The sequence below is a fragment of the Lepidochelys olivacea genome, assembly GCF_965140295.1.
Source record: "Lepidochelys olivacea isolate rLepOli2 genome assembly, chromosome: 1".
Lineage (NCBI taxonomy): Eukaryota > Metazoa > Chordata > Testudines > Cheloniidae > Lepidochelys > Lepidochelys olivacea.
This window is the reverse complement of record NC_140411.1, coordinates 45,161,153-45,187,458: the sequence shown is the minus strand read 5'-3', so window position 1 is coordinate 45,187,458 and position 26,306 is coordinate 45,161,153. Positions and strand designations below refer to the sequence as shown.

The 26,306-nt window shown below is 41.2% G+C and overlaps 1 protein-coding gene and 1 long non-coding RNA gene across 4 annotated transcripts in view; one reads left to right on the top strand and one right to left on the bottom strand.

The window, feature by feature from the left end:
- The window catches only part of ATP8A2 (ATPase phospholipid transporting 8A2), a 690,440-nt gene that overhangs the window by 408,002 nt on the left and 256,132 nt on the right, over window positions 1-26,306 (top strand). For all 3 annotated transcript variants that reach the window (XM_084650563.1, XM_084650564.1, XM_084650565.1), the window contains exon 26: window positions 22,712-22,895. In XM_084650563.1, coding sequence (XP_084506689.1) covers window positions 22,712-22,895 — 184 coding nt within the window. The remainder of the gene's footprint in view (window positions 1-22,711; window positions 22,896-26,306) is intronic.
- Window positions 19,877-26,306, bottom strand: part of LOC311532273 — a 64,729-nt gene continuing 58,299 nt past the window's right edge. The window contains exon 3 of the long non-coding RNA XR_014714359.1: window positions 19,877-20,171. This is a non-coding gene — a long non-coding RNA (uncharacterized lncRNA). The remainder of the gene's footprint in view (window positions 20,172-26,306) is intronic.

Here is a 26,306-nt window from a genome sequence, read left to right as displayed (position 1 = left end):
AGTTAAATTAATCATATTTATGATCACACATGCCTAAAACTGTGTTCACTTTTATTTATTATTAGTGCCTCATCTTCTTATTTTGATCAGATCTTGTTTTGGGCATTTTAAGAAAGTCAGATCATGAAATTAAGTTTTAAAAGATTCCACTTTCCTATTTGTATCTCTCAGCAGCTGTGATGTAGAAATGAGACTAATGGTCAATTTCCTGAAACTGTTTTTTGCTGTTCCTGATTGATTTTCCTTAATTAGGAGAAGTAGGTTTAGCTCTCAATTTCCCATTCTCCAACAGAGCTGAGGGAAGGAAGCTAAAAATGTGTTAACAGGTTCAACACATTTTGGTTTCCCCTTGAATTAAGAAGAGAGATGTTCAGATTTTTTATGTACTAGTGACAGAGCTAAAATATGCAATTTTGATAGGTTTGAAATGTTCTGTGATAATTGAAAGTGCTTTTTAAAAAATAGATTAGAAATGTACACATAGGGCTAATCTTTCATTCTCTTTATAGGCAAAAGTATTGCCTACAGAGGGAGTTTAGCCTGTGTATGGACTGCAGGATCAGACCATTCTCTTTCCGTTGAGTCTACATTGGCTTTATATTGCTCTCAGGTGGTGTACTTAGCCAAGTGAGGTACAGTTATAATGGATTGGGTACAAATCATACTTATTTTTATCCTACAACTCTTTGAAAAAGCAAAATAGTGAGGAATTTTTATAATTATTCCCACACAAGCACATTTTTAACTTATCATTAAGGTTACCAAGTGCAATTCCAGTCAAGATCTGTCATTATGTACATCACTACAGTAAAAACAACCATTACACACTAAGGACATGATGACAAGTGAAGGTTAAGCAGTTTTGACACTGAGCAGGGATCATGCATAAGGAGTGGGCTGGCAGGACAAGACTGGAAGAAGGAATCTCCTCACCCCATCTGCAGAGAAGCCATGGAGTCCAGTGGCTACACTGTCCGAAGCATAGATATCCCCCATGCACAGGGTGAGGGGGATGGAAGGATCTGTACCATACCCTCTCTCCTACAGCAGACCAATTATGGTCTGCCTCACTATATGTGGAGTATGCCCCTTCCTTAGTGTGGAGCCAATCTCCATCCAATCCAGCTGCGACCTTGCAAAGTTATGACCCAAGATAGTTCCATTGCCTGGTGAGGCCTAGTTTACACTACACAGTTTTGCCACCATAGCTGTGTCATCTAGGAGTGTGGAAAGAATAACACCCTTAGCCTACATAGCTATGCTGGCCAAATCCACAGAGTAGATACAGTTGTGCTGGCAAACACTGTTTCTGTCAGCATAGTTAATGATGATGGGGGAATGGGATAGATACACTGGGAGAAGAACTCCTGCCAGTTTACACTGCATCTGCACTAGGGGGCTTGGCCGACATAGCTATGTCTTGACATGGCCTCCCTTGCAGAGTCTAGATCAGCCCCTGTAGGAGATAACGCCCTGTACTTTTTTTTAACCTGTAGACTTCTCACCCAAAATTGGCAAGAATTTTGTGCACATTTAAAAGAAATTAGGAGTTTACATGACTCCAAAAATAAGTGTCTAGGGCCTGATTCTTATGCACACTAAGACTGTGTCACACTGCAGTGGCATGTAAACTTGTCATATGGTGTCATGGAAACTGTGGCAGTGAAAAGGGTGCAAATGAGAATCAGATCCATAGTCTTGAGGGGAAAAAAAGCACCAATGTTATAACCCAAGGGCATTTTGAGAATAAACAGATATTAGTATCCTATATTGTACATTTGTTTAGAATCTTGTTAAATACAAGATGTGGTAATTAACTTTTTTGGATGTCTTCAGCCCACCTTTCACTGAATGTTTGAGATTGCAATGTTTTTCGTTTGCATTTGATTAACAAAAATCTATGTGTAAAGCTGCTATTTGTAGACTGTAATCTTGTTGTTTTCCAGTGCACTTGGGGAAGGGCTGCTCAATTAGTTCCCTGTCTTTGTGAATTCAGTGTTTTGACAACTTTTTATGTTAAAGTTCCTAACCCTAGTGGAACTCTGCAGTTGTAAACCCATTACTTTCCACGTCACTGCCAGTGCAATTTATAGCATATTTGAGCCTTCTTTATTAATCCTGTTTGGAGAAATAATAAAATGCTGCCAATCGGATTGTAGGAGACTGTATGAGATTAGGTAAAGTAAAGCATTTACTTTAATTTCTTATTTTTAAGAGATTCAGTGCTCTTTAAAGATGCCAGATTGACAGTATTGCAGAGTGCCCACATCTCTGGGCAAAAAGAGAATCTCTCACAGTGAATGAGCTGTGTCAGTTCAGAGACCTCGCTGAGAAACCATTTATTCAGCAGATGTGACAGAATTAATCAGGGCCTGACCAGTCTGGCTTGTGGGTGTACAATTCTAGTAATTGTAGTCTGAGACAGCTGCCCCTCCTTGTTGCTGAGCTCTGTTCTACGTACTGCTTTTGTTTTGCCTTGTAAATGAATTTTTACAGCCCCTCAAGAGAAGTACTGTCCATGTCACTTAGTATTTTGAACATTGAAACGCATCATTCCAAGGAGTTTTCCAGAGCATGTTTTGCAACACATCATCCCAAGGAGTTTGTGGTATGCCAGGAAGGCAAAGAGATGGTGGTATTTGAATGTGGGGCTCATATATTTATACGTCACTAATGATCCATCCTTTTGGGGATAGCTTGGGCTGAATGTACACCGATTTTTCTCTGAACACATTCTTTTGTAAATGTTGGCTTATTAGTTATCTCATGTTGACAAAATTCAGCTGTTCATTTAAAGCAAACCTGAGTTCTTAGTAACATTCAGTATGCTGGTTTATAGAAATCTACATGTTGCTACAATAGCCATTTAATAACCTGGGAAGAGTATATATTTTATATAGATGGAATCCTGTGAGCTGACTTTGTTTTTCGTAACTGGATACAAAGCCCCCCAACAACAATCTATTTGGTCATGCCCTGGCACATGACTAAGGTACCTTGTCTAAAAATCCCCGAAAGCCCAAACCTTGATCCCCCACTAAGTCAATGAATATTTCAGCAATGGGCAAGTCATCCATTTCCTCACAGGGTTGCTACCTATAATCTTGCCTGAGTCATGAAGAGTATTAATGAATGCAGTAAAACTTTTGGCAATCCTTTTTTTCATTTTCCATGGTGCCTATAAAAAGCTGCTTTATACAGTCTAGCTCTTTCACCTCTGTGTGCCAGTAGCTTAGGCTGAGAGGTATTTTAAATTACCTTGGCATCAACAAGGTGGGATGGCTAGTATTTTAAATTACCCTTGTGCTAATAATCTGGACTATTTGAAATTTTAAATCACTTTGGTGCTAGCAGTCTGTACTATCTGGTGTTTTAAATCACTGTGGCAGTAATAGGCTTGACTGTCTGATAGTATAAATCACCCTGGTATGAAAATGGATAAAGAGGGCTTTTTTCACAGTAACAGCCTGGTGCTGAATGCTGCCTCTTTGCTGCCCAAGAGTTCACCTTTGAAGATAACTAGTCAATAGAAATGGGCTCATTACCATGCTGCCTGCTGAAACTTTTCAAAGCCAGTTTCTCTCCAGGACACGGGGTCCTTCAGGCAATATCCTTCTGTTTGCCTTTAGGAAAAGGTTAACTTTTTAAAAAATACCCAACCAACTTTTGTTCCTGAAAATCCCAATATGTGACGGCATTAGTACTGATATGACTTAATTGGGCTGCAGCAAAATTCTCAGAGTCTGCAAGATCCTGTTTTATCTTCACTTTAAAAAACATTCTTTTAATAATGGTGACAACTGTGTGGCCTGATTCTTCATTGCTTGGCACTATGCACAATTATTTACATCTGTGAAAAGTTACCAAATCAAAACTGCAACATTTTACAGCCTCTTTGTACAAATGTAAACTACTACACAAAGGGCGAGAGAGTGAGGAATCAGCTCCTAGATGTGTACATCCTAATGATCCCTATTTAGGAAGGATAATGATGGGTTGGCTTTTTAGCAAAATATTTTTATTTTTCAACTCTCCTGCTTAAAAGCTCTCTTTCAAATACTTTCAATGATGTTAACTCTAAACAGGGATGTGCCTTTTATCTGATGTTAGCAGCTTGATAGGGTTTGGTAAATCACATAAAATTGGAACATTTTATAAAAATCTGAAAGCATCTTAGGGATTTCTAAAACAATATATTTTTCACTGATGAGTTTCTTATAAACATAGCATTACAATTTTTATTCTACTAACACACCAAGGACACCCTCAAGCTGCACATGAAGTTAATGGGAGTTTTGCGTGATCAAGAGTCAGTAACATAAAGCTACTACAAACAAAAATATGGGTGTGACTAAGCAACTTGAAACGATAAAAGTATTTGTACAAAGGGAAGATGGATGCTGGAGATAAAGAATAAACATAGGAAAGGGCAAACTAGATTTATGGGTAAAATTTTCAAAAATACCTAAGTGAAGTAGGAGTGCAGGGATTAGGTGCCTAATCTTCTTAGGCACTTTAAAAAAATCTTACTAGTACCTATCTGCACTTAGGCATCTAAATACCTTTAAAAATATGGCCCCAAATTCCTAAATCCAAGTCACTGGGATTTCACACAGGTTGAGGGTCCCAGCTGCCATGCAGAACAAGTTGCAGGATTGAATTGTTAGCTATTTATTTTTCTTGAACTGTTAAATACTATTATTGACTATAGTGATAGTGTTTCTGCCACATAAAATATAGCTCAGCGATCACTACCTTTTTGTAAAGGGAGTAACCGTTTCATTTCTTCCAGGAGCTGCTTTTGTTCAAACTTAGGCCTTGTCTACTTACAGATTTTGTACCAGTATAACTATTTCAGTTAGGAGTGTGACTTTTTTTTTTCTCCCCCTCCTGCCATGGTTATACTGATGCAACCCCTAGTATGGATGCAGTTATACTGGTATTAAAGTGCTTATTTCTCTTCCTGTTCAGGAATGAACTCCGAGCTTATGCTGCTCTAGTTTACTCCTTTTATGCTGACGTAACTGTTCACAACTGGGATTGGGGGTTAAAGCTGTACAATTTTTGTGTGTAGACAAAGCCTAAACCGAATTGGGTATAGCATTCCATGGATTAAGTAAGGGAAATAATTTCAAATTAACTAAAATTATGTTTCTGGGCTATGGCTATTCAATCTATCAGCCTCAAGGTTTTTTTCAAAGCATATGATCAGGTAATGAATTTTAATACTCCCATATGGGCTGTAAATGTTGCACTAAAATCACAAAGGTACCTTACAAGTTATCCTGTCTGAGATATATTACCTCTTTTATAATGACTCACAGGAAAAGTGATAATTGAATGTAACAAAAACATACCTCAAAACAATTTGTTAATGATTCTAGATATTTATGTACCTAAACTGAGTTACTGTGATATTGTTACTAGACCTCTGCCTTTCCTCTCCATCCCCTCCCTACTGTGTTACACTTGCTTCCTGTATCATATATAAAGTTTAGAGTGCAAACGCTTCCAGGGTATCCTCCTTCTACCATTTGTTGTGTAAAATTCACAGCATGCTGTAGGTGCTGATAGAATATGTATTAATAATAGAATTAATAATCTGCCAGTTCTCAGTTGGGCACAAGTTAAACAGTTTGGCCAACATTTTTTAAAATGTCTGCCCAAGATCAGACTCTCAAGGCATCTAAATAAGTGGCAGCACCCCTTGACTTATGGAAACTGTTGCGTGCTTCAAATTTTGAAGTTCAGACCACTTCCTGTTAGGGTCCTAACTTTAGGCCCCCATTTTAAAAAAAAATTTGTCTTTGGAGACTTCTGATTTTTATTTTTTTTTTAGAACTGTTCTACCTCAAATCAGTTCTAAAATGCAATAGATTTTAATATCATTTTATCTCAGTGACACTACATTAGCCTATATTAAGCCATACTGCTTAATTTACTCCAAAACGTTAAAATTTCATTTCTTCTAAATCAGGCATTCCTGTCAATTTGTGTCATGAATAGTCAATATGATATGTTGGCAGATAGTACAGCTCTCTGTTGGCAGTTATGGTTTATGCTTAACTTTTTTGCTAAGGTACATCTCTTAATGTACTGTCACACCAAATACTCAAATATTTACATTTTCTAACAGCAGAATGTAATCAAAGTTTGCTCATTCATTTGTTTTCTTCATTTAAACTACAAGAGGCCTTTTTTCAGAAAGACAGAAAATGTTACTGTAGTGTTAGAGCTCAGGTGGAATAGAGAAATAACAGTACTGCTGGAATGACAAGATAGTTGCTTTGGAAAAATAAAATCTCAAATCTATTAATTACATTAAAAGCATATCTCCCCCACTATTTTTGTTTTGTTTTTGTTGTTGGGTGGTTTGAGCTGAATAGGAATGTTCCATGGAAGAGCAGCAAAATCTTAACCTATTACAGTATAGTGTATTTTTGGAAAGTGTTTTGGTGTGGAGGAACAGAATGCTTGCTATGTGGTAACATAACTCAGATGAGTTGATAGAAACTGTGACAGTATTGTTGTTCAGAGTCCAGAGGCAGGTATTTATCATGGCTATCCTATTTTAGCCGTCAGCTTCACCCCAGGGCAGAACCACTCTAAGTGGGTTAAAATACTTGTTTATGAACACAATTTCAGTTGTCGCTTAATTTTACCATAGTCTTCAAAATTCTGTAAGCAACTTTGCTATATAAAACAGTTACATATATGCTATAGCATGTTTAATACTATAAAGATACTAATTTGTACATTGTGCAGATAGTGTAAAAATTTTTACTCTGTCCTTGAAAGTGACAGACATCTGTATTGCATGCAAACCACTCAGGCTGATTAGCATGGAAGCAAATGTGCATTAATTAGCTTGAGGTGAGGAAAGATCAAAATTAACTCGATACATTAATTTCACTTTTAAAAAAGTATTCTAGCAGTTGCCACTAGCAACCATTATCAATAAGTATGCAAAATATCCTCCAGTATAGCACCCTATTTAATACTATAAAGATACTAATTTGTACATTGTGCAGATAGTGTAAAAATTTTTACTCTGTCCTTGAAAGTGACAACAAAAATGATTGGGGACTGGAACACATGAGTTATGAGGAGAGGCTGAGGGAGCTGGGATTGTTTAGCCTGCAGAAGAGAAGAATGAGGGGGGATTTGATAGCTGCTTTCAACTACCTGAAAGGGGGTTCCAAAGAGGATGGCTCTAGACTGTTCTCAATGGTAGCAGATGACAGAACGAGGAGTAATGGTCTCAAGTTGCAGTGGGGGAGGTTTAGATTGGATATTAGGAAAAACTTTTTCACTAAGAGGGTGGTGAAACACTGGAATGCGTTACCTAGGGAGGTGGTAGAATCTCCTTCCTTAGAGGTTTTTAAGGTCAGGCTTGACAAAGCCGTGGCTGGGATGATTTAACTGGGAATTGGTCCTGCTTCGAGCAGGGGGTTGGACTAGATGACCTTCTGGGGTCCCTTCCAACCCTGATATTCTATGATTCTATGATTCTATGATTGATTTATACACGTTCATTGCTTTTCAAGATTCACCTTTCAGATTTAGTTTTTAACGCTTGCTCTCTGCCCAAAAAACTATTTTGGGGAGGCTTGAGCTGAAGGTGGGGATTCTAAGCAAATACTCCTCAGCTCTTCACCTTTGCAGGAGGGGGAGAGAGAGCTGATTTCAAATTAACTCTTTTGTTCACCCAGAAACAGGTTGTGCTCCTGCACCTTGACCAATCTGCCTACTGCACTGAGCCCAGGGCACAGATTCCTCATAGTTTACACCCTGTGAAGATCCTTCCTGTGCCAACTAGAGTGATGAGAAGTGATTGTCTGATACTAGAGCCAAAGGATGGGTGCTCCAGTGGTGTACAGAAGAAGGTGTTGAATTCACAGAGAATTGCATTGATTTGTGTGATGAAAAATGACTAATTGCAATATATGGTTTCCAGCCCAGAAGAATGTGTACAGTCGTATGGGTTCATAATTGGCAGTTCTGGTTAGGGGATGTTGAAGTAGAAACTTGAATTGTCATGCACTGGAAATGGAGGAGGCAGAAAGTAATTAACAACTTTATTGTATTTATTTGTTTCCCATTATAAAGATAACCCAGTCAATGGTGTAGGCGCATCCAGCTAGACTATACCTGGTGAGCTGAAGCTTGCAGAGAAATCATACAGAGAAGCAGAACAGGTTACCAGCTAGTCAGAGAGTTTAAAGGGGTTAAGAGAGGTCTTCACATTTATACCAGGGATGTAAATTGAGGCCACTAATAAAATGACAAAGGAGATGAAATTAATGGTGAGTCTACAATGGCTGAGACACTGAACTACTTTAAAAAAATCTGCCATAGATGAAGACTAGAAACTTGTATTTTATGTGGTGAATAAAGGTGTGACCTAGTGGAGGGAGTCGTCGAGGGGTGTTATGGTCTGAGTGATGGCCAGAAAGATGTGGACAAAGATGGATGTTAAGACTGGGCGTAGCTGTTGGACTGGCCGGAGAAGAGGAGGATACAGTACTGAGGATGGGAGATGGTGAAGGCCTGGGTAACAGTTTTGCCTGTGTGGGTGTAGAGAAGAGGCTGGCTCTTGAAAATGTTATGGAGGAAGATGCAGCAAGAATTGTGTATGGTTTGGACATGTAGTCTAGACATAATTAGTAGCATTGTCCTGAAGGACAGGACTGGAGAAGGGTTCACTCAGCACCATCCATCAGAGAAGGGAGGAAGAGGTAGAGTTATTCCACCACAGCTTGGCAAATCATTATTAATAAACAAAAATTTATGAGAAGGAAACAGTATTCTTATTCTCTGCTTTCTTTTTCTGCTCTGGAAATGTGAGGGGCTGTTTCTTTATTTGTTAAAAGAACACAGCACCCATTGCAAATATTATATAGATCATCAACAGGTGATACAATGCTGCTTGCAAAGTTTTTAAAGTACTGCATCAGAGCCCAGTATGTGTTTAGTAGTGGTGGTGGTTGTTGTCATCAGATTAAATATTAAGAGATTTACTCTGTAAAATACATTGGACACAATGCATCCTTTGGTTCAACAAGACACATCCATATTTTATCCAATTACTCATGTCAGTTAGTCTGCTGTGGAGGCCTTTGTTTGGCTGTAGATCTGTGATAAGATGTCTCTTAGAGCAGCCTTTGTATTACTGGTTTCAGAGTAGCAGCCGTGTTAGTCTGTATTCACAAAAGGAAAAGGAGTACTTGTGGCACCTTAGAGACTAGCAAATTTATTTGAGCATAAGCTTTCGTGAGCTACAGCTCACTTCATCGGATGCATTCAGTGTATTACTGAGTGTTATAACAGTCTGGCTCTTATTTGGAACTGGTAGTCAGATGGCTAGTTGCTTTGATTTCCAGGGCATGTATCAAGGGAGGCCTAACTCAAATTAAGAAGCTGTTAAGTATGATGTTTTGGTAGCACCACTTGACAAGTTTTTGAACATTAATTTCAGTGACATATTAGTTGTATGGTTCTCTAGGGGCCATTGCAGTCTCTCAAATGTCAGTAACCTTAATATGTCCCAGCTTTCTTTCTGGGCTGTTTCTCATCCTACCTTTTCTGCAGATGAGTTCAGGCATGGCATTTTGAAATACCAGTGTACTTTGTGGTAGAATAGGGTAAATCTATGTTGATTTCAAGAAAGTTAGGCTTCTAAGGGGCTCTTGCATGCATTAACAAAGCATTTCAAGAAAGCAGAGTATCAAATTAGCGTATTTCGTGTTAAAGACATTAAGGTATTTAAATGTGTTATTTCAATCCCTGTTGAAGCATGGAAATAAGGATATAATATCACTTATTTAAAACACAGCTTCTGCTCTTGCTTTCTTCTTTTCACAGAGAACTTTTAAAGACTACACAGGATGAGTGAAAATATACTAAAATAAGAAGATTTCAGTGAAGAGGGAAACTGCATAAATCATAACAGAAATACTTCTTTCTTCTTGAAGCTGTCTCTCTCTTTGGTGCTCCACTTCAGGTGCACATGCACCTCTCAAGTCCCTGATCAAAGATTTCTAGCTAGCACTGCCCATTCGACCCACGCAGGTGCCTTGCGCCTCTTCTACTGCCTTGGCCCTAGATGGAACATTAGCATGTATGCCCCCTAGAGCATGCGTGGCCTTTTCTCTTTACCTTTTTTCTATCAACGTTAGTTAGCTTGGAGGAGGAGTTAGTGTTAGTATAGTTGGGTTTAGGTGAGGGGACTGTCAGGAGCTTTGTCTTCTCCTGATGGGGTTTGCCTGGTTCACCAGGCTTCAAATTCTGCTTCTCTCTTGCTGGGAGGCTATACTGATGAGCAACGGACACTCCAAGTGTGTCCGTTGCCTGGAGGAGTCCCACATCTCCCAGAAGTGCTCCTTTTGTTTAGCCCTTAAGTCCAGGGCTGGGAAGAATAGGGGGAGAAAGCTCAGGCTGTTGGCGGTGGAATGTTCCCTGCAACCACGCTCTCAGCCAGGTCAGGAGACACTGCCTCTCCTCCTCCACACACACATCTGTTCCCGGACAGATCCAGTGCCCTGTCACCTCAGAGCAGCTTCTCCTAAGAAAGGGAAGCCTTTGGAGCACACTGGGAAGGCTGCCAAGAAAAGGAGTATGGACTCTAGATATCTAAAGAGCCAGATCCAAAAAAAACCCAGGTCTGTGTCCAGGTACTCTATCTCAGTGGGTATTGTTGAGGCCAGGGATTCTTCCTCCAGTACCAGCAGGCTTGTGAAGCCCCGGAGCTCCAAGGGGAGTAAGCATGGCTTTGCTAAGGTGCCTGTAACAAAACAGTAGCAGGACAGAGTCAGGACACAAGAGTCAGGCTGAGATCAGAGACTGGAGATCAGGAGACAAGGTGAAATCTGGAGTCACAGCAGGCCGAAGTCTGTGTTTGTCCAGACAGCTTCCTGGGGCAACCCCTGGAGTTAAATAGGGTGCTTGGCCAATTTATAGGGCTACAGGGTACTGTTGTGCTGGCTCCCTTGCATAGGCGCCAACTCTGTGGGTGCTCCCATGGGGCGGGGAAGTGGATGCTCAGCACCCATGGGCAGCCTCGCTGATCAGCTCCTCCCCCTCCCTCCCAGCCCCTCCTGCCTGCTGTGATCAACTGTTCAGCAGTGTGCAGGAGGCACTGGGGGGGGAAGGGGGAGGTGTGGGGGCGCGAAGAGGCGGGGAAGAGGCAGAACCATAGGTGCCGACTGCTTCTGGTGCTGGTGCATGCTCAGGCCGCCTCCTGCCCCCATTCCAACCCCTTCCCCAAATCCCTGCCCCAGCCCTGCCTCTTCCCCTGAGCATTCCACATTCCCGCTCCTCCCCCCTTTCTCCCAGGTCTTGCTACAGCTGTTTGGCAGCAGCAAGTGCTGGGGGGGACGAAGGAGCAGAGATGCAGCGCACTGGGAGGAGGCGGAGGTGGGGAGGCGGGGAGCTTGGCTGCCGGTGGGTGCTGAGCACCCACTAATTTTTCCCTGTGGAGTGGGGGTGGGAAGAGGCAGGGTCTGGTGTGGGGCATGGCCTGGGGCAGAGCAGGGGTCCAGCATCTCCAGGAAAATCACAAAGTCAGCACCTCTGCTCCCTTGGGTGGTACTTCCTGCAGCACTTACTCTCCACAGTGCTCCCTGGCTACAGCTCTGCATGGCCTCCTGGTGGCACTGTGGGGAACATCAGCTGTCCAGGCTCTGCAGACCCAGATTCTAGTCCATGGACCCTTAGCTACCTGGCCAAGACAAGCTTGGTACCCTTTCGTACTTCAGTTCTGTGTCCATCTGCTAATCAAGATCCTCACCATTGCTCATCTCCTATCTCTGGGTGCAGCTGGCATGCTTCACCCCAACCTGGCAGTTCTACATCTCAGAGCCTGGCTCCTGGAATAGAAGTTTCCTGCTCTACAGAGGTGTAGCGTGTGTTAAAACATCAGCCCCCATTACTTACTTGTAGAAATGGAAGAGATTTGCCCATTGTGTGGTTTTCACTTCCTCTGACCTGAGTTGGTTCCCTTTTCGTCATCCTAGATTGCTTGCTGGATCCAAAGACTTCTGGGTTATCCATCAGTTGGTCAAGGTACACTGGGCTGCTGTGTCAGCCTTTCATCTCCAATTGAGGAATTCTCCATTTTTGCTCACCCAGTATCGTCCAGATTTATTAAGGGTCTGAGTAATCTTTTCCCCCCATATTAGACCTCCCACTCCATCCTAGCAGCTCATGAGACCTCCATTTGAACCAGTGGCTACTTACTCCCTGCTTCATTTGTCTGTGAAGATGGTCTTCCTAGTTGCCATCATGTTTGCCTGTAAGGTTGTGAAGATTGGAGCCTTCATGGCAAATCTCCCCCCACCCCAATTACCCCTGTCCCCACCCAATGTTCTTTTGCAGTAAGTTCTCTTTACATCCACATCCAAGGTTCCTACCCAAGGTTACTTCGGATTTTATGTTAACCAACAAGTCTATCTACCACTGTTTTTTTCTGAAACCTCACAGTTCCCAGTAGGAATCCTATTTCCATACCTTGGATATTAGCATAGCCTTAGCCTTCTACCTGGATAAAACTAATCATTTTAGAGGATCACCTAGACCCTACATATCCTTCGCAGATAGATCTTGGGGCTCCCATTTCCGCTGACAGACTTTTGAAATGGATATCTGGTTGTATCTGTACCCCGGGGGGAGCGGGGGAAGAGTGCATTCAACCAGATTGCAAGTGCCATACACTGCATTTTTGAAGAATGTTCCAGTGTCTAAGATACATAGAGTGGCTATGTGGTCTTCAATCCATATATTTTCAAAGCATTGTGCCCTGTTCCATGCCATTGGTACTGTCTTTGGTCCTGGATCCTGTTCTCAAGCTCCCTCCTCCTTCTAGGGATGCCATAGGGACACTACTCGAAGAAGAAGGAAATGTTACTCACCCTGTGCAGTAACTGTTGTTCTTTGATATGTTTTCTTATAAGTAGTCCACTACCTGCCCTTCTTCCCCCCTGCTTCGGTTGTTCCTAGGGAATGACTGAGTAAAGAAGGAACTGAGTGCAGTTTGCCTGCATATCCCTATATATCCTTGGTGTCTGCCACAAGGAGGCAAAGGGCATTGGTTGAAAAGGCACTGCTTGATAGAAATCTCTGATCAAGGGCTTGAGAGGCTCGAGTGCACCAGAAGTGGAGCACGCATCTCGGAGGGTGAGTCACATTTTCTTCTATTGTTTTCTTACATACTTCTTATGAAGAAATGAAAGGATTGCACAGCTAGAACCAGAACCAGCAAAGCCTTCAATGTGTAAGGCTTTGTGTGACTGTGGTCTATTTATTGAACTCTAGTTAGAAAGGATAGCCTTGTGGTTCAGTTAGTGGCTTTAGAATCTGGAGATGTGTGTTCAATTTCTGACTCTATCCCAGACTTCTTGCATAAACTTGGGCAAGTCACGTAATCTCTCTGTTTTGCTTGCCTATCTGTAAAATGAGTCTAATAATACTCAATTTATCTTGCTCTTTGTCTTGTGTATTTAACTCTTTGAGGCAGGGACTGTCTTAAAGTGCCTTGTCTAATGGGGCCCTAGTCTTAGTTGGGACTCTAGGCTATAATGTAATATAAACAAAAAAAATTAGTTTTCCATTATGTAATTGCATTTCTATGTTTGACTTTCAGACACTGGATGTCTCTCACAGTGCAGCCATAATTACTCTGTAATTGCAGTCTTGGGACTGGAACCTGAAAATGTTGAGCATCCACAATTCCCATTGACTTCTAGGACAGTTAAAAGTGCTTAAAAGAGCAGCTGCTATTGCTTTAGATGTTAATTGTAGCTGAAAGATTAGCTGAACCTCTGCAGAACTACCCCAAGGTTCAGGTTTTTTTAAATAAATCCTACAACTTTTTCCTGGAAAGACAAAATATAGTTTTAATTAAGGAAGTTTCTAGTCAAGAGATATGACTATCAAATTCATTACCAGTTAAGGGCCTGATTCTGAAAGATGCTGATCACTCACAGTTCCAATTGACTTTTATGACAGTTGCAGGTGCTGAGCAATAGAAGTCAATGGAAATCTATTTTAAGTGCTTGGTATGAACAAGTCATGTAACCCCTCAGTGTGCCCTGTGCAATTTTCCTATAATTTTCATACTAAGTGGAAAATTCACAAGATGGTGATAATATGCATATAATAAAACATCTGAACCTCACTTATCCCCAGTCCCCTCTATGCCAAAGGGTCCTGTCCCCTGTTGGGTTTAAGATAAGTGAGGTTTGAATAATCAGCCATCTGGCTTCACTGAGGATGCCTGACTCAGAACAGCTGCACTCCTGCTACCACTTCTTCCCCAGGTACCCTGTTGCAACTTCTCCCAGGGCTAGCGCTTACCTTTCTGCAAACACACACACTGGGATAGTCATTATTTATAGTATGTATATTGCATTAGCACTAAAAGTGTGCTAGAAGCTTTGTAAAGACAGAAGACCCAGTCCTGGCCCCAAAGGCTAAATCCATATGCCTGTGTTTACTTATGGAAGCAGACAGGACCGTAAACAGATACTTGAAGATTTGGCCCGATAAGTGTAATGGAATCATAACCCTCCTTCCCTTGCCCAGAGATGTACCTTTAACATAAGAGTTTTATTCCAAATTCTGCTTTCTCTTACATCCAAATTCACAGAGGTCATGTAGGAGCCTATTATTAATAAATAACTAGTGCAAAATATTTCATTTTTGGTCGGTCCCATTTTGGGGTATAGTCTTCCAGACAGGCACACTGAGAACCCTCATAGATACACTCCAATTTTGCCAGTCTCAGAACACCGGAGGAGGTGGGTTTTGATGAACATGCCATTCTGTATACTACATCTTCTCTTAATCGCCATGTGCATGGATGGATCTCGGGGCATAGTTTCCTTCCTAGTTTTATTTTTAGGGTAAGAAAAGTAGTGAAAGCAGACACATTTTGCCAAATGGCGGTTATGGATTGTTAAATTCTGCAATGACATGTTGTTCCAAAGCAGTCAGTTTGTTTCCAGTATGCTTTGAGCTACTCATTTATCCAGGAAGTTTTGTGAACTGGAAAAGGGGGGGAAACTATCAAGATACCACCTGAACTTCAGGTTAGTTGAATAGTCTGTGCTGTAATCTTCTAATTATTCATGTAGATAGCTTATCAAAAGTGCAGAAATGAATCACAGCTCTGATGATCTAAGAGAATTAATGCTGTCTAGCATCACACAATCGGTCAAGGTAGATTAAAAGAAACAAGAGACAGTTTGGAAGCTGAGAGGAAAACAAAGTTTAAAAAGAAATACAAAATCCCTCAAGAAATCAGTGACCATCTCAAGTTGTAACTTCTACAGCTAAGATACTGTATGCATCAAAAATATTCTCTGGAGCCGGGAAATGTATTTTTCAAGGGGAAAAATATGCATGTTATAAAAGCATACATTTATTATAGGCCTTAATTTGAAATTGAATACATCTATCTTACAGCAAAGAGAGCCTTATTTGGATGTTAAACTATAGTGCAGTACAGTTTAATATGTTAGCTGTGGGTATAGTCTATCTGTATCTACCACAGATATATATTACTAGGAATGTGATTGAAACACTTTTCTGGAATTGGGAGGTAATAAGTGCTAATAAGATAATACGAAGAAATTGTTCCACCTTTGGGTATTAGTTATTCATTGACAACCTTAACTGAATAGTACAGCATTGGTACATGGAATATGTGTACAGTATGTAGGGTTTAATAAAAAAATCCAGTTTGTATTATGATATTTTATTGACTGACAAATAACGTATAATTAAATGCAAAATCAACATTTGTGGAAGCTTAACCCCAATCCTGCGAGTATTTATTCATGTACTTAACTTTACTTTTCTGAGTAGCCCCATTAACTTCAATTAAAAACACAGTCCTGTTTCATAGTTATAAGGGGTTAAGATTATGGGACTTGTTCCTCCTCTCAACCCGGGAATGTGGTGGAAGGAATAGAAGGCATCGCCAGTGAAAATGTGAAAACAGCATCTTGAGGCCATGGGTGACCAAGTATGAGTTATAGCAGCCTTCAGATTGCTCTAATTTATGATGAAGCTGGCCCTAACCTCAGCTATCTAGTATCAATTGAGCCCCAGCCCTTATCCTGTGCTGCCTGGTTTGACCAGATAATCTGGGCCCATGTGTTCAATAACCTCTCAAAAGTCAGGAAACTGAGAAACCTGAATTAATATTGATTTTGCATTTGTGTATATTACTTGTCAAAGAATACAACCTCAGTCATATTTTTCAAATTAGTTGTCATATGATTTTGCTTCTTTTATTGCTCTCCTCTGACTGTGACAGTGATGAAATTTTGAAAGAAAAACTTAGATACCAATTCTGAGCCCATGAGTGAAATTACCCACTAGCAAGTTGTAAACACCTCAGACGGGGTTGCCAGGGAAGCCCTGAGAGAATCTGAGAGAATCTTTGTTGTAGCTGGTGTCTGGACTCTTTAGAAGAACGCATTAATAGCCCTGATCTTCTATCAGGATTCTCAAACATGGATCTCTGCATCTGTTTGGAGTCCCACTGATGTTAGCAAGACCCCCTGTATGGACACAGGGCTCTGCTCTAGCAGATTCCAATACACAATAGGGTCTACATATATGAAAACATTTTTTTTCTAAGGGCATGTCTACACTTACCTCCAGAGTGAAAGATCCAGAGTGGGTCAATTTATCGCATCTAGTGAAGACACGATAAATTGACCACCGAGTGCTCTCCCATCGACTCTAGTACTTACCGTGGGTGAACTGAGGCGGCCACCTCAGGTGCCAGACTGTGTGGGGGGGGGCACCACTAGGACCCAGAGTGTAGAAAATTGAGTCTGCTACTGGTGCATATGTAATCTTTCTGCTCTAGATGCACAGAGATGGTGGAGTGCTGTGCTGGAGGAAGGAGGGCACAAGAGACATAACAGGCAGGCAGGAGAAAAGGTGAAAGGGAATAACAGAAAGCAGCAGGAGCTGCAGGGAGAGAGAGGAGGAGGAGGAGCCTCTTATGTACCTCTCTAGCACCCGCAGGAGCCTGGACTGATTAACACCAGCTTCTCTGGGAGCTTCCTGTTTCCTGCTGCTTCCCTGAACCCACTTGAGGAGAACAGGCAGTCAACTGAAGTAGTAGGAGCCAGTTAGGCCCTTAAGATGCGGATATCTTCCCTCACTCAGGCCCTGCTACCAGCCTCCTTATTTGTCCCCTTCAATTGAGTGTTGAGAGCCACTATAACTGTCACAGAACATCAGTCATCAGTGAAAGAAGAAAATGCCCCTCTGGGGCAGCATTCAGAAAAAGAAAGAAAGCAAAGGCAGCTTTTCTATCTAAGCAGGAAGGAGCTCTCCTGAGATACATAGACACAAATGTTCAGGGTGAGCCTTCCGGCCCCAGTGAGGATGTGGGTGGTGAGGAGATGCCTGATCTTCCAGTTAGTCGGAGTGCAGGTGACCTGGCAGCTACTGCAGCATCCATATCTCCATCTCAAATGGAAGTAACCATGCACATTCCTGAAGAAAAGTGTAGATCAGAGAAGAGTGTGGTGGAGGTACAAGAAACAGCTGCTGCTGAGTTTAATTCCTTAAGTCTAGATGATCCAGGACTCTGGACCCACTTGAGCAGTAGCCTGAGGTACTTCCTTGTACTGCATGGGCCACAGCAAGTGAAAAACTTCATGTTCCCCAAAGACAATGAAAATAGAAGTTTCCGTCCAACACATTACTGGCGTGAAATCCCCAATGGTGACAAAGTGGAGAGGCCGTGGCTTTATGTACTCAAAAACCCAGAATGCTGCATGCTGTTTTTGTTGCAGACTCTTCCAGTCTAATGCTGCAGCCACATTGAGTTCTACAGGAAAAAAAGGACTGGAAAAATCTGGCTAGAAATCTGGCATGCCATGAGAAGACAGCAAATCACCAGAGAGCATTCCATAGATGGAAAGAGCTTGAGATGAGACTAAGGTTAAAGGCCCCCATAGATGATCAGCATCAAGAGAAGATTGCATCAGAATCTCTTTACTGGCAAAATGTTCTGAAAAGGCTCATTGCCATTGTGAGAATGCTTCCTACCCAAAACCTAGCACTGTGTGGCACTTCAGATCAGCTCTATGTGCCAAACAGTGGAAACTTCCTTAAAATTGTGGAGCTAATGGCTGAGTTTGATGCTGTACTCCAGGAGCATCTAAGAAGAGTCACCACCCAAGAAATGTACACACACCAGTACCTTGGAAAAACAATTCAAAATGAGATCATACAGTTACTGGGAACAAACGCCAAACAGAGGATTGTGGCAGATCTGAAGTCAGCAAGATATTACTCTGTTACTCTGGACTGCACACCTGACATCAGCCATACGGAACAAATGACTTTAATGGTGCGTTTTGTAATAACAACAGAACCTAGTGAAAATGTCCCTGCAATGGTGACTGTCAGAGAGCATTTTCTAGAATTTATTGACATTGTTGATACTACAGGAGCTAGTATGACAAACGTGCTTCTTAAAAAGCTGGAAGATACAGGAATTGCGATAGCTGACAGGAGGGGTCAGGGCTACGATAATGGTGCCAACATGAGAGGAAAGAACAGACGAGTGCAGACACAGATCCAAGAGTTAAATCCTCGAGCTTTTTTTGTCCCATGCAGTTCTCATTCATTGAACTTGGTGGTCAGTGATGCAGCATCAGCTTCTAGTGAGGCTGCTGAATTTTTTAATGTAATTCAAAACATCTATGTATTTTTTTTCTCTGCATCAACTCATCAATGTCAAATTTTGAAGCAACATCTGGGAACATCCTTTCTGACACTGAAACCACTGAGTGCCACACGATGGGGAAGTCGAGAGGAGGCGATAAAGCCTATCAAAGACCAAATTGGGAAGATAGATGATGCCATAGTTGCTATTATGGAGGATAATGCTATGACAGGAACTGTTCGTGGGAGAACAGTGGCAGAGGGAAATGGAATCACCAGAAACATACGTAACTTCAAATTGCTGTGTGGCTTAGTGTTGTGGCATGACATACTGTTTGAAATAAATGTTGTAAGCAAGAGACTCCAAGGTGTTGTCCTTGATATATCTGGAGCAATGGAACAACTGGACAAAGCAAAGTCATACCTACAGTCTTACCAGTCAGATGAGGGATTTCAAAATGTTCTGAAGAGTGCACAGAAGTTGGCAGAGGAACTTCACACTGAAGCTATTTTCCCACCCATTCAAGAATACAAGAGTCACCGAAGATGACATTTTAATTACGAGGCACAGGATAATCCCATAAGAAACCCCAAACAACAATTCAAAGTTGAATTCTTTAACCGGGTGCCAGATTGTGCAATACAGTCAGTTAAAGAACGTTTCATGCAGCTCAGGGAACACAGCAGTTTATTTGGGATGTTGTAGGATATTCCAAAACTCCTCGCTATACCTGAAGACCTACACCAGCAATGCAGGGCACTAGAGACAGTGTTGACACATGATGACATGCGCCATATTGATGCCAGTGATTTAGGTGATGAACTGAAAGCCCTTTCAAGACACATTTCAGCAGTATCAACTCCAAAGGCTGTTCTGGAATATATGTGCACAAATAAGATGACCACCCTCTTTCCAAATGCTTTTGTTGCTCTGCGCATACTTCTCATACTTCCTGTAACAGTTGCCAGTGGAGAACGCAGCTTCTCCAAACTGAAGTTAATAAAAACACATTTACGCTCCACAATGACACAGGAGAGGCGGGTTGGCCTTGCAACCATCTCAGTAGAGCATGAGCTGGCCCAGACTGTGGACCTTCAGCAGGAAGCAGTTCAAATCTTTGCAACCAAGAAGGCACGGAAAGCACCACTTTTATTCAAACAAATAAAAATGCCAGTGTTTACTATGCAGACAAGAAAAGTTACATTCGTTGTTCAGGCGTTTGAAAGTTAAATGTTACTTAAAATTTTTGAACAAGACATTTTAAGTTGTTCTCCTTTATTGGGGTAGGCGACAGAGCAGTACCATGAGAGGAGTAGAACAGGAAGAAGGCAGAATTGAGACCTTTCAAAGTTTTGGCCCAAGCGAGGGAGTTTGGGGGCGCCATTTGAGCTCCCTGCCTCAGGTGCCAGAATGTTGTGGGCCGGCCCTGGCGAGAAGCGTAGGTGGAGTCGATGGGGGAGCATCAGCAGTCGACCTACCACAGAGAAGACACCATAGTAAGTAGATCTAAGTGTGTTGACTTAGGTTACGTTATTCACAGAGCTGAAGTTGCGTAACTTAGATCGATCCCCCTCCCCCCCCCCCCAGTGTAGAGCAGGCCTAAGTACTTTTAAACACAGTATATGTAATAGAGTAATCTTTTTAGCTATTTTTTACACTGAGGCAATTCAGATAAATTGGTAAGGAGAAAAATTAACATTCGTTTTAAAAATATTAAACAAACCAAAGTCATTTTATAAGTAAGCAAAAAGAGCTAGCAGGGTGTGCAGTTATGGAGAAATTACACTTCTCATGTGGCTAAAGGTCTTTGGCTTTGCATCTTGCCTCCAATGCACCAGAGGCATGTAAATGATGTTCTGAGCATACACACAGACACACTCCTGTAAGAGAGAACATCGAGCATATTCTCATTAGTATTTTACACCGTTAACATATATAAAAGTTAGAATTTGACTCAAATTAAGTTCAGAGATGCCTTATAATTATAGTCTACATCTAATTTACAACATAGATTAGTAATATGGTCTATATTTTCTGTTTCCAGTACAGTTGAGTCCCTGGAGTGCTAAAGTACTATTTTACATTGGTGTACAACTGAGGGTTTAATAAATCTGTCCAATGAGAATTTCATGCACAAAGTCATTGGGATTAAGTGGTTTTTATGGCCCAGTCAACTTTCCTCTGCTTTGTTTTTTGAAACTCGACAGCTGCTAGCTCTTCTAAATGTTTTTGTTAACATATGAAGATCAACCACAGTAACTTTAAAAAACAAAAACAAAAAACTTTCAAACTAGTCATCAGGCCTGATCCTAAAAGGTGCTCAACACGAGGCAGAATCAAGCCCTTAAAGTGAAAGGCCTACCAAAAGCCATATGCTCTTTTTCCTGATCAGCTATAATCCAGCCAAATGTATAAAAGGGATAAATATGTCACTCCCACAGAGTGCAGCAATCTGAAAAAATAGTGAATAAAAATACTTATGTTAATAGTAAAGCCTTTGGGTATCAATTATATTTTGTTTGTGAGTGCATGTGTCTGCTTCAGCTGTGAAACAGCTTTGTCTAAAGCTTTATGGAAGGGTGTGTAGAGCAGTTTTGAGACTTCATTTGACTAAAAGTGATGTGGAAAGGAATTAAGGTTGTTTGTACAGATGGGCCTAGAATTAAAATACTCAGACTGGCTATTTGTGGGTATTGCCAAAATACCCTTCAATAATCTGGGTATTGTACCTGAATAAAAGTTGTTTTGAGTGTGTGATGATTCAATGTATTACATAAAGGTTCTGAGTCTTCTCTGATTTACACTGATGTAAATCAGGAGTATCTCCATTGAATTTTGTGGAGGCATGTCAAGTTGAAACTGACGTAAATGAGAAGAATCAGGTTCAAAATATCTACGTATAAGATAGATATGAGTGTACATGAGGATAAATACGTTATGGAGTCATAGGGCCACATTCTGCTCTCAGTTATACTGATGTAAATAGCAGCGTAACTCCACTGAAGTCAATGGAGGTATACAACTGTCAAAATGAAGTAAGTGACATTGGCATGAAGCCCTTATTCAACACTTTGAAATGGCCAGAGCTAAAGGATTTGGCCCACATGCAGAAATCCCATTGGTGTCTATGGCTGTTTTACAGAAGAGCAGTTGCAGCTTTGGGGTCTTCATCCTGCATCCTGCACAGAGAAGACCCGTATTTCATTTAGTGGCCTACACTTGCAGCATATTGGTACAGCAGTTAACTATGAGCTGTCAGGTTCCAAGAGTAACCTATTCGGACAAGTTATGAGGTGATCTCAATGTTGATGTACATTACATGCAGACAACCAACATAAGATAGCATTAAGGTGGTGTAATTTACCGACTAAAGAGATTAATAGATGGGGTTGTAACAGAGGAAAAGCAACCCACAGCAGGGAGTAAGCAAGTGTAAAATAAGTGGGAAGAAGGGGCTTTTCCTATACCACCTTATTTCTTCCTGGTAGTTGCTTGTCCTCCTACAATCCTGTCCTTCTACCTCAAAAACCACCACCACCGTTTGTACCAATTGACCTCCTTGGTAGAAGTCTCTGCAAAGAGGCTGAGTATTGAAAGCACCTTAGAGACTGACTTATCCTCCTGACCTAAAGGTGGCCTATCCAGTTGGAGCAGCAGGGAAGCTTGCACAGCTGATGCATACGATGTAGCAGATAAAGAAAAGACTTCAGTCTCCAAGCCTTTAAATCTGGCATCTCTCATGAGCATTAAATTCTCACACCCAAAAAAATAAATTTGATGTTTTTGTTTATGATCTCTATTTATTCATTCATTTTAGCTTATAAAAATGGAAAATGCTTCTCTCTCTTTCTGAAAACATTTGGCATATGTTCTAAACTCTGAGTGTTGAATTAGGCAACTTTCCAGTAACTCCCTTCCAGCACATCTAAATCTAGATTACAGCTGTCTTTTTGGAAAGGCATACATAACTCAGCATGTGGGAAACTGACTGACATTTTCTCCTCTCCTTTTCAGAGTGTCTCCTCTGCAGAAGTCTGAAATAGTAGACATGGTAAAGAAACATGTAAATGCCATCACATTAGCCATCGGAGACGGTGCCAATGACGTGGGAATGATCCAAACCGCGCATGTGGGAGTCGGGATCAGTGGGAATGAGGGCATGCAGGCAACCAACTCTTCTGATTACTCCATAGCACAGGTCAGAGGCACTAAAAAGCAGCTGCCATGTTCTGCTGACAGAGGTATCAGCTGTGTGTCAGCATAAGCGCTTCATTGCTGGCTTTCAAGCCGAGAGAATCTTTGTTCATATCCTCCTTGAGACAGCCATCTAAAACTGATACCTCGGATGTATTAGGGATCATTTTAGTTTTGATCTTGTTGTGCCCTTTGGGGCAATGATCAACCCTTTCCTAAAGGCTTAGGTTTCTTCTTGCCAGCTGTGGAACATTCAAACTGTTCAGTAATCAGGGAAAGGCACCGTTCATGACAGTTACATTTAATGCCCTTCTAATTATAATTTATCTTCCTCAGTGTGCTCTTGTCACTGACACCTGTTGGTGAACTATATTAATGTCCAGAAGAGGTAGATGATGATGGGACATTTCTTTTATTTCGAAGTCTCTTTACCCCGTTTTTCTTAAACTACTAAAAAATCAGTTATTCAAATACTAAAAAGCTGGTCAATATTTTGAGATAATTCAGGTAGTGACAGTGACTAGGGTACATGCTCCTAAGTCATCCCATCAAATTCAGCACTGATTACTTTATCTATAGGCGGTAGTGGGAAGAAGCCATGCAGATTGCGGCAGCTCTTTGTTTAATTGAACAAATCAAAATATCAACATATTAAAAGCAACAAAAGAAAAGAGACTTTTGCTGATGTAAATGTACTGTGAATGTTGTTTGTTTACAGTTAAGGTATCATATTCACTATCACTTGTGATAAGAAAATCTTTAATATTTGGTAATAGTACAAGAACGTTAGATTCAAATCTAGAACAGGGTAATGACCAGAAGTCGTTACAGTCTGCTGGCTCTTTGGTAGCCTATGAGAAATGGGTTGGGATTTCATGCCACATGCATGTAGGCAGCTATCAGATGAACTCACTATGAAATCTTCCTTTACAATTTATACTAATTGGCACCCTTGTTGGAAATTTCAGCAGATAGCTGAAGGATTGGAAGGGCAGAAAGGCAAACTCCGCTATTGCTCCTCGAGGTAGTTGTTCCTGAACAGGTTGACCCATTGACAGAGCAATCAAGGAACCATGTATTGCTGCTGCCATGGTGTATGTGTGCCGTGGTCAGGCAGAGGGCCTCCATATTCAGTGGTGGTCATCTGAGAATTTTCACAAGCACTAATTGCACTTTTAAAATTTCAGGTTAAAAACCTCATCCAATATTAATTCAGTAATAGACAGTAGTATACTGCAGGTACACTTATACAGTATGACACCAAAAAAGTAATACATCAGGACAACCTTCAACTGCCTTGATCACAATGGTTACGCTGTCCAGCAGTGGTCTCTACATTACTAATCTTCATACCCTCTACCATATAATACTTTTGAGGCACAATTCATTTAAAAAATCTGTATTTACAGAGACTTCGTAAGATTCAATTTATTTATTAAAATGACAGTGTAAAAGAATAAATAGGTAGTCAGAGTTTTGTCCATAGATGGCCTATCACATTTTAATAATGCCTTTGGCATTTAATCTAATTAGTTTAAACCTGATGAAGTTGTTTGATATTCATGTGTCACTTTCAAGTGGCTTTTGGGTTAATCTAAGAATGGTGAAAATGGGTTGTGCTCAGTTTAACTGTGGTTTGAGGATTATTGACAATAGCAATAGAGATAATGTTATAGTTAGGGCTGTCAAGTGATTCAAAAAATTAATCGCGATTAATCACGCGATTAAACAACAATTGAATACCATTTATTTTAAGAAAGAATGAGGAGTACTTGTGGCACCTTAAAGACTAAAAAATTTATTTGAACATAAGCTTTCATGGGCTAAAGCCCACTTCATCAGATGCATGCAGTGGAAAATACAGTAGGAAGATATATAGATATAGATATAATTATATACAGACAACATGAAAAAATGGGGGTTGCCATACCAACACTTAACAGACCTATCGATTAAGGTGGGCTATTAGCAGGAGAAAAAAAACTTTTGTAGTGATGATCAGGATGGCCCATTTCAAACAGTTGACAAGAAGATGTGAGTAACAGTAGGGGGGAATTAGCATGGGGAAATAATTTTTAGTCAGTGTAATGACTCATCCACTCCCAGTCTTTATTCAAGCCTAATTTCATGGTGTCCAGTTTTCAGATTAATTCCAGTTCTGCTATTTCTCGCTGGAGTCTGTTTTTGAAGTTTTTTTGTTGAATAATTGTGACTTTTAAGTCTGTAACTGATTGTCCAGGGAGGTTGAAGTGTTCTCCTACTGGTTTTTGAATGTTATAATTCTTGACGTCTGATTTGTGTCCATTTATTCTTTTACGTAGAGACTGTCCAGTTTGGCCAATGTACATGGCAGAGGGACATTATTGGCACATGATGGCATATATCACATAGAATCATAGAATATCAGGGTTAGAAGGGACCCCTGAAGGTCATCTAGTCCAACCCCCTGCTCGAAGCAGGACCAATTCCCAGTTAAATCATCCCAGCCACGGCTTTGTCAAGCCTGACCTTAAAAACCTCTAAGGAAGGAGATTCTACCACCTCCCTAGGTAACGCATTCCAGTGTTTCACCACCCTCTTAGTGAAAAAGTTTTTCCTAATATCCAATCTAAACCTCCCCCACTGCAACTTGAGACCATTACTCCTCGTTCTGTCATCTGCTACCATTGAGAACAGTCTAGAGCCATCCTCTTTGGAACCCCCTTTCAGGTAGTTGAAAGCAGCTATCAAATCCCCCCTCATTCTTCTCTTCTGCAGGCTAAACAATCCCAGCTCCCTCAGCCTCTCCTCATAACTCATGTGTTCCAGACCCCTAATCATTTTTGTTGCCCTTCGCTGGACTCTCTCCAATTTATCCACATCCTTCTTATAGTGTGGGGCCCAAAACTGGACACAGTACTCCAGATGAGGCCTCACCAATGTCGAATAGAGGGAAACGATCACGTCCCTCGATCTGCTCGCTATGCCCCTACTTATACATCCCAAAATGCCATTGGCCTTCTTGGCAACAAGGGCACACTGCTGACTCATATCCAGCTTCTTGTCCACTGTCACCCCTAGGTCCTTTTCCGCAGAACTGCTGCCTAGCCATTCGGTCCCTAGTCTGTAGCGGTGCATTGGATTCTTCCATCCTCAGTGCAGGACCCTGCACTTATCCTTATTGAACCTCATCAGATTTCTTTTGGCCCAATCCTCCAATTTGTCTAGGTCCTTCTGTATCCTATCCCTCCCCTCCAGCGTATCTACCACTCCCAGTTTAGTATCATCCGCAAATTTGCTGAGAGTGTAATCCACACCATCCTCCAGATCATTTATGAAGATATTGAACAAAACCGGCCCCAGGACCGACCCTTGGGGCACTCCATTTGATACCGGCTGCCAACTAGACATGGAGCCATTGATCACTACCCGTTGA